At 36.5% G+C, this 8,528-nt stretch overlaps 1 protein-coding gene across 1 annotated transcript in view; it reads left to right on the top strand.

Moving 5' to 3' along the window:
• Positions 1 to 1,057: 1,057 nt before the first annotated feature.
• PRTG (protogenin) overlaps positions 1,058 to 8,528 on the top strand; it is a gene marked incomplete at its 5' end in the record, with an annotated part of 146,475 nt that continues 139,004 nt past the window's right edge. The window contains one exon of the mRNA XM_040226582.1: positions 1,058 to 1,373. Within this exon, the coding sequence (XP_040082516.1) occupies positions 1,058 to 1,373 (316 nt within the window). The remainder of the gene's footprint in view (positions 1,374 to 8,528) is intronic.

Genomic DNA, 8,528 nt, shown 5'->3' with positions numbered 1-8,528 from the left:
AACAGATCAGTCCGTGGATTGGTACTGTGAAATGAAGACAATCAGAAGGAATATGAAATGCACTCCCCCCCGCCCCTCCCCGACCCTGCTCTAGGGCGCTAATACTCTACTCGGCCCCAGTCAATATGCAAGACTTTAGTTGACCTTTGCGCTAAATGAAGGAGGTGACAGGATGTTATTTGGTCATCGGATGCTTTATTCTGGCGGTGATGTGTATACTTAGAATAAAGCCTTTCCTCTGCTCTGATAAAAATGTGTATTGTTGATTAAGCAATCTCCTCTCCCTGTTAGACAGTAAGGACCAATTAGTCACACTTCCCACCCCCCCACCCCCCCACAGTTGGTAGTTTAAAAAAAAAAAAAAAAAAAGAAATAGAAGGTTCCTAATCCGATCACCCACTGAGTACAAGCAGCAAGAGTTACCAGCATTTCAGAATCAACTGTTTGTCCTTTAAATACCTTACCATACTCTGCAGAAATTAAGTAAATGGTTCTCTTTCAAGAAGAGACAGAACCTTTGCTGTTAAAGAGCAGGTATAAAAGTGCAAACTTGTAATTTGTCACAAAAGATAAAATGCACTTGCCAGAGGACTAGGTGCCAAGGGTTTCAAAAACTCTTCAAGGGACAAGGAAATAAACTTGCTTGTTCACAGAGTTGGAGTTTTGCTAATGATTTCTTGTAAAATTAGACTTTTACGACTTACTCTGTTCAAGATCTTTTTGACAAGCTTGTAAAAGTAGCAAACAGCTTTTGCTCAAGAGCTTTCCTGATGATTTTGAAACTCTAGCATGGGACTTGAGAACAGAATTCTTAAAAGGGATGAAAAGTTACTGAAATCTTCCCTAGGCTTTTAGTGTAAGATGTTGTAAAAAGATTTATCTGATTTGCTGAAAAGGTTTGCTCCCTTTCAGCAAACTTAGATTGGTTTATTAAGGTGTTTGTCCGTTAACTAGTCTGGTTTGTTAAACTGTGACCCATTACACTCTGAATATGTGTTTTACAATTGTGTGCTAAGAAATGATTTTACACCTGTAATTCTGGATATGCCTTTCCCCCCTTCTCCTTGTAGGAGTATGGTGCTTTAGCGAACTGGTTTTTATAAAAGAACCACAGGATATTACTGTTACAAGAAAGGATCCAGTCGTTTTAGATTGCCAGGCTCATGGAGAAGTTCCTATTAAGGTCACTTGGTTGAAAAATGGAGCCAAAGTGTCTGAAAATAAGCGGATCCAGGTTCTGTCCAACGGCTCTTTATACATCACTGAGGTGGAAGGCAAGCGAGGAGAGCAGTATGATGAAGGATTTTATCAGTGCTTGGCCATGAACAGACATGGAGCCATTCTTAGTCAAAAAGCTCATCTTACTTTATCAAGTAAGTGCTTAAGTTCTTGATTGTTTGATGTTTTTTCACTGCTACATTTTGATGATTTTTTGATTTTCATTAGTATGCTAACCTGAAAAATCATACATTAGGAATTTTCCTGGAGATAGTACTTGATGCTAAGGCCTGCAAAAAATCTGAGGGGAAAATATATATGCATGTATAAATTTGAATGAATGAGAACAAAAGTCACATTTACGTTTAGAACACCAGAACTTGTAGAGGTGACTTTATATGAATAAGCACTTCAAACTCTGAAAAGAGTTGGTGAAAATTTAGTCAACACAACAACGGTTGTTCTAAAATCTCATTTTTTAAATTAATAATTAAATTTTGAAAATCATAAACAGTGTTTTCTGCTTTGTAAATGGTCCTTAAACCCTAAATCTTCCATATAACCCAACCTTTCAGTGCTCTGACTGCTTTAAGATCACCCATGTTGCTTTTTAATTGAAAGAGAGGGCACTGGTCAGTAACTCTCAAGCCTTTGAAGTATTCGTAGGCTTTTCCTGCTGGGAGAGAAAGAGATTAAGGCCATTTCCATATTATGCCTAATGGACTTAAACCAGATCTGCCCACTTTTTCTCAGTTGTCATAAAGTTTGCTGTCTAATGATTTCCTTTGTATTAACAACCCCATCAGATCAACCATTTGTCCGAGTGACCCACTGCTTGGTGGTTGCCCTGATAACCGTTGAGTATAAACGTGGGCCTAAGATAGTTAGAGAACTCCTTGTTTTCATTGAAGCTTTCCATCTCTTCAGGTGATCCCACACTCAGCACTCAAGATTACAGTAGACAAAATTTAAATCTTAATACACAACTGTATCTTAAAAACTGTATCTTAAGTTTTACAGGCATCATATCCACATGTTTTTGTTAATCCACAAAAGATAGATTTTGCTCTACACCTACAAATTGATCATTTACAAGATGAACACTAGAAGGAGGGAGCTCTTGAGATAAAGTCATAATCTTCAGGAAAATACTTTCTTCAAGGTCTCCACAAGTTGAAATTTAGAAAGCTATCGGTTGGGGTTTCCTAGGTGACTTTATTGTAGCAGTCCGTATTTATGCTACCTTCATTTTAGTAATTTATTTGCGCAATAATAATTAATAGTAGAAAATAAATTGTAAGCGAAGATCTTTTTGTTTTGAAATATGTCAGGAAAGTAGAGAAATTTTCAATTCTAATAAGCCTGAGAGAATGTTTGATAAACTTGCCTTCTTAAATCATCAATTGTTGCTGTTGTTGTTGTTGAGTAATGGTTTTTCACTGCCATATTGTTTTCAAGATAGTGTGCTTTTTATGCCTATGTTTTATTCATTTAATTTTTGTCTAATTGTTCCATAAAGTTGTATATTTTTTCACCTTTTTGGGTTTGTGGAATCTTACGTTTTCAATGTCCAAAAACTGTAACTTGTATTACTTTGCCAGAGAGGAGAAGGGGCAGGATGGAAAGGTGGAGGGGGACTGATGGCTCTGAAAGATTTGTCATGACCACTTGATATCAGGACCTCCTTAGCAGCCTGACAATTCTAGGACACTTAGAAATGCTTTGAAAACATGCAGAGCTTTCAGGTTTCATAAATAGTCTCAATAGTATTAACAATAGTAACTAACAATGTTAGTAACAGTGAAACAAAGGTTTGTATTGGCTTTTGAGTAGCCTTAGGTTTTGTATCTTTATAAAAATTATTAATGACAAATATTTTATTAGATGTAAATATTTTGAAGGATTTGGTGGTGAAGTAGTTTTGATATTTTAAGTATCAAAAAAACCTTTTTAGCTAAACTATGTAGAACATTGCTTTGCTATTAAAATATCAACTATAGTATGTTAGTTATAGGAACCACACTTTTCATATGCACACATCTTATTAACTTGGAGGAGGTACTCTGCTCAGAAAGTGCATTCAGTTATTATAGATTTAAAGTAAGATATGCCTAGTGGGTTTAGATTTTTCCTTAAAATATGAAATTTCTTAGAGATTTAAAATTTACGAAGTCAGTTCTGATATCAGAGAAGCAGTGTCCAATGACATTGTAGGCTTGGATGACTTTATCCTGTGTTCAGGGTGAAGATGTAATACATATTAAACAGGAAGAGAATAGGCATTAAGTGGACATTCTGTTTTTTTTTTTTTCTGAAGGCTGGCTCTCTCCTAGTTATTGATAGCAGCGGGGTGCAAGTATGTTCTTTTTATTTTCTGGTCAAGGGTTTTGTTGCCAAGCATATCATTTAGTTCTGAAGTGTAATAAATATAGCACCTGGAAATCTAAAACTTTAATCAGTGCGAGTTTTAGATTTTTAACACAAGCAATAAAGTCTTGGTTTCTAAACTTAGGAACTAGAAGCTGAAAGTTGCACTCTAGGCAAGAATTCCATTATTCATGTGTAAATTAGGAATTCACAGGGTTAAAAGGTTAGAAACTGGCCAGGATGAGGTTTACCCTTGTGATAAAGAGCAGATGACCCTCATTCATTGGTTGAAGCTTTCATGTAGCTCTTCTGCAAAGTTAGTTATTGCCATGAATTGTTCTTGAGGAATGCAGAAATTCAAATGTGAACAGGCCTTTCCTTAAGTGTCACTGTGGAGCCTTATCTCCCAGGCACATCAGAGCCTGCTGTGGGGACAAGGTTCCTCCCCTAAGGCCTGGAGGCTTTGCTTTCCTGTTCATCCAAGCACAAAAGAATTTGTCTAACTTAGCTTTTCTAAGGCATCCCATTTTTAAAGGAAAGTATAGGGTTAAAGTAATATTTAGTTTTTTTTTAAGTTAATCCTTTTTATTGATAGCTATTTTAGCCATTTTACATTTTCATGTAATTAGAAAAGGGAGTGATGTGGAGGGCTCTTTTTCCAGTTGTATACTATAGTAAGAATAGGCGATTCAACCTTTACCTATAAATTTCAATATTTTTAACTTTTGGCAGATCAAATTTTCACTTTCATAGGTGCTAAGTCTTCACTTTATAAATAATTTAAATATTTTAGGAGTCAGAAATAATCTATGACATTTTGACATTTCTTACATTCTAAATGTTGAAGTAAGTAAGATAAATTTCATAGAAAAGCATTAGTGTGGTAAAACGGTCTCATATTTCAACAAGTTTAAATTAAGATAAGAGACATTTGAGAGAAGTAAAGGAGGAGGCGGGTTGTGTTCTGTGATGTGTAAAAGACTGGCAGTAAGCTAGTGATTGAACAGGAAGCTGGTTGTTTATTTCCTTTCCATAAAAGGTGGAAATTGAAGTCTTAGGATGGAGGGAAAGAGCTGACATAAAGCTGACTTATATTTGCTGGGTTTTTCACGACTGTTCACTTGGGTGTGAAATAAATTTTAAGTGAGCATTTGTAGCTGGAAGACCATAGGAATTATTATAACTTTATGATGGATTTCACACCCCCCCCTCCAAATTTTGAGATTAGTTTTAGCATCCATAAAACTAACAGCAGTAGTTGTTTTCCTTTAAAAGACTGTAGGTTGTTTTCAGTGAATAACATGTTTATCATTTCAGTTTAAGTTCAGATGAAATGACATTTTTTGGTGAGATTAATGAAAAACTGTTCTATGAGTGTGGTTTCTATTTTAAAGAGTAATACATAAATTATAACTCAAAGCTGATCTTTGAAATGTGAAGGTAAAACATATTCAAGACATTAAAAATCTTTTTAGAAAGAAAAGAAGGTGGGTGGTATATTAAAAAGAGAAAGATAAGAACTATGAACCTATTAGCCTAAATTTTGAATTTTATTCATCATCCTCGACCCCAGATGGGCAAGAATTTGCTTCATTGACACTTAGTGAGATTTGTAGATGCTGTGAAAAGGATAACATCTCTTACCTGTGTGCATGTTCACTCCAAATCAAGCTGTTAACAGTTATTTGTCCGAACTCTAGAGTGCTAGCACAAAAGCAAAAGTTGTTTGATTTTGGAAAAATAAGACAAACTGAGATATTTAGAGAGACTAATCTGCCAGCATTGTAGATAAGGTTCAGATGGTGCTTTCTGGGATCCAAGAAAAATCATCTTTAAATAGAAGAGAGGGTGGTATGGTTGAAAAGTACATGTTTAAATTAAAAACTGACCATCCTAAAATCGTCTAAGTTAAGGCAGGGAAGTAAAAGCACATGTAGTTCTACAGGCTTATTTACAATAACACTTGGTTCTTAAAATCTGTCTGCCTAAAAGGTTTATCAGGTACCTGTAATATCTGGGTAATGAAACCAGTTTTTCCCACTTTGCACTTGATTATTGAGGATCATTTCTCATTTTCAGAAACCTGTAATACTATCTCACTATTTTTCAAAGTTGTTGGAGTTCTTATTTTTCAATGAAGCAGAGTCCACTGAGGGATAGAATTATAATTTGGTTTAAGATGTATAAATGTGTTTGTTTATTTCTGTCAAGCTTCTTAATGGAATTTTGACGGGCATTTGGTATGGCCCTGCTGTGTCAACTAGCTCTGATTGTTCTAAAGAAAGGCGCTCACTCTCAGCACTTGTTTGTCTGGGCATTTGTTGTCATTTCCCCTGAATTTAACAGCTGGGCTTATTAATGAAGTCCAGAGCAGTTTAAAAGAATAGCAGAAAACAAATCTCTTAAGCAGCTGTGTTAGGTTGAATGAGTATTTCAATTAATAAACGAATGCATTTGAGGTTACTTTTTTTGAAAACTTATATTCTTAACTACAATTTTGAGACATGATTTTTTCTCTCTGATTGGCAGAGGTGCTCAATTAAGGTCATTTACTTTCAGCTTTTAAACTGGCAATTACTATTAATGTGAAAATAATCAATAATGTTAAGTCAAGCATTTTGCTGAGGATTATGCTTGCATTTTACAATCATCTGATTATTGATGTTTTAAGAAAAATTCTAAAAATTATACCACAAATATAAGCTTTTTCCTGTCAGTTAGGGCTATCTTAGTACTTCTGACAGTTTATGGTGTTCAGACTCTTTATTAAAACACTTTAAAAACTCATCATTTTCTAAATATCTTGGTACATAAGAGAGGAAGAAGATATGGTTGTAATCATTGAAGCAGAATCGACAGTTGCCCTAACATGATAATTGGCACAGAGGAAGTTCACAGTCAACAATGGACAGTAGTGATGTACAAAAAGGTAAAACTGTACCAATTTACCTTCAGTGGCTGTAATTCTGAAGCCAAGTGAACTGCTTTGGGGATACGTATTACAGAGGATAAAGGCGTCATCCTCACAAAGGTCTCTGACACTAATCTGACAAATACTTTCCTGACTTACATTTCTTATTTTTTTCTTTTTTAAAACCTCTGGTTCTCAGAAACTGCTTTCGATGAGCTTTAAAGCCAAATTATTATAGACTGAACAGAAGGTATGAATTAAAAATTTTTTTTTAGTTTCTAGAGTGTTTGCTTTTCTGTGTGTATGTGTGTGTGTATTTTACAGCTTTAGTATGTGTAGTGACTAGATTAATCAAGTAACTATGGGGGAGTGCAATCATTGTTCAGGGTCCTGGTTTCAAACTTGTATCCTTGCTGGACTTAATTTTTAGGACTGATGGAAATAAAATTTTCTTTAAAATTTTTGCTTTATGAAACTATAGTAAATCCCTGTTTGGAACAACGTGACATTAAAAAAAATGATGTTGCTTTATATAGATATCTTTCTCTAAGTAAATCATATTCCTTTGGGATAATCCCTCCAAATGCCCCCCCTCCTTTTTTGGTAGTCTTTTTAGTACTACTGAGAATATGATTTAGTAGTACTTAGAATGGATCTTCAATTCCACCAATATACCAAATATATATATATAGAGAGAGTTAATCGATTACATTTCTCAGGGTTTCTCAGCCTTGGTTCAGCTGAAATTTGGGGCTAGGTAATTCTTCATTGTAGATGCTGACTTGTATAACATAGGATGTGTAGTGTAGCTTCTAGACACCAGATGCCAATGGCACCGTTTTCTAGCTGTGTTGATGAAAGAATGTGTTTTGGGAGGCAAAATCACCGCTGGTGGAGAGCCACTGATGTTTCTGAAAGTAGTGGCAAACTTCAATCCAAGTAATACTTGGTTATTAGTTTTTTCAGCCGTTTCTGTCTTAACTTGATATTCAAATTTTCTTGGTGTTAGTGTTAAATTTATTGATTGAAGACTCCTTTTCATCCCTTTTCACACTCAAGAGTATGTTGAAAACTGCTATTAACAGTTTACCCTCCTGTAGGTTCATTCATTTTGATTTCAGTATTTTAGATATTTTTTTGGAAATATCTAGTCTAAGAGTAAATACAAATTTCATTTAGTCATGTTTATGTAATACTTTTTTTTTTTTCCTAATGTGATGGACACTGTAGTTGAAGAGATGAGAAATCTCCATGTGTGGTGAGTGTTAGAGAATGTTAGAGAACATCTTTTGTGAGTGCAGCAGTGAGTGCAAGGGACCTTTGGAAGGAGGTCGCCGTTATCTTCATTACCTCCACCATAGTTTGGACGAGGAGATACCCCTACCTCCAAGGCAGAGAAGCCCCAGCAAGACCATAGGCACTGGAGTGGCAGCTGCGCAGCACTGGAGCAACTTCGAGGAGACACCCTAGCAAGATGGTAGGAGGGGCAAAATCACGTTTAGAATCAAACCCCATACCTGCCAGAGACACTCAGAGGGCTCGAACAAACCTTTTGTGCGCCAAGACCCAGAGACAACACAGAGACTGAGGCAGAAGCTGTGTTTGAGTGTCTCCTGTGGCAGTATGGGACTTCCCTGGTGGCTCAGATGGTAAAATGTCTGCCTACAGTGCGGGAGACCTGGGTTCGATCCCTGGGTCAGGAAGATTCCCTGGAGAAGGAAAGGGCAACCCACTCTAGTACTCTTGCCTGGAAAACCCCATGGACGGAGGAGCTTGGTGCAGGATACTGTCCATGGAGTCATAAAGAGTCAGGCATGACTGAGCAACTTCACTTGTGGTGGTATGGATTAGCAGTGGACTGCTACAGAGGCAGGGGCTCTGGGTGCAGCAGACTTGGGTATGGCTTAAGCCCTCTTGGAGGAGGTCACCATTAACCCCACCACAGAATTGCCAGAATTTACACAGGACAGGGGAAATAGACTCTTAGAGGGCACAAATGGAACCTTGTGTGCACCAGGACCCAGGAGAAAGG

Source organism: Oryx dammah, unplaced genomic scaffold (genome assembly GCF_014754425.2).
Source record: "Oryx dammah isolate SB20612 unplaced genomic scaffold, SCBI_Odam_1.1 HiC_scaffold_26, whole genome shotgun sequence".
NCBI classification, from domain to species: domain Eukaryota; kingdom Metazoa; phylum Chordata; class Mammalia; order Artiodactyla; family Bovidae; genus Oryx; species Oryx dammah.
Note: the sequence above shows the minus strand (reverse complement) of the source record. Positions and strands in the feature narration are given on the sequence as shown.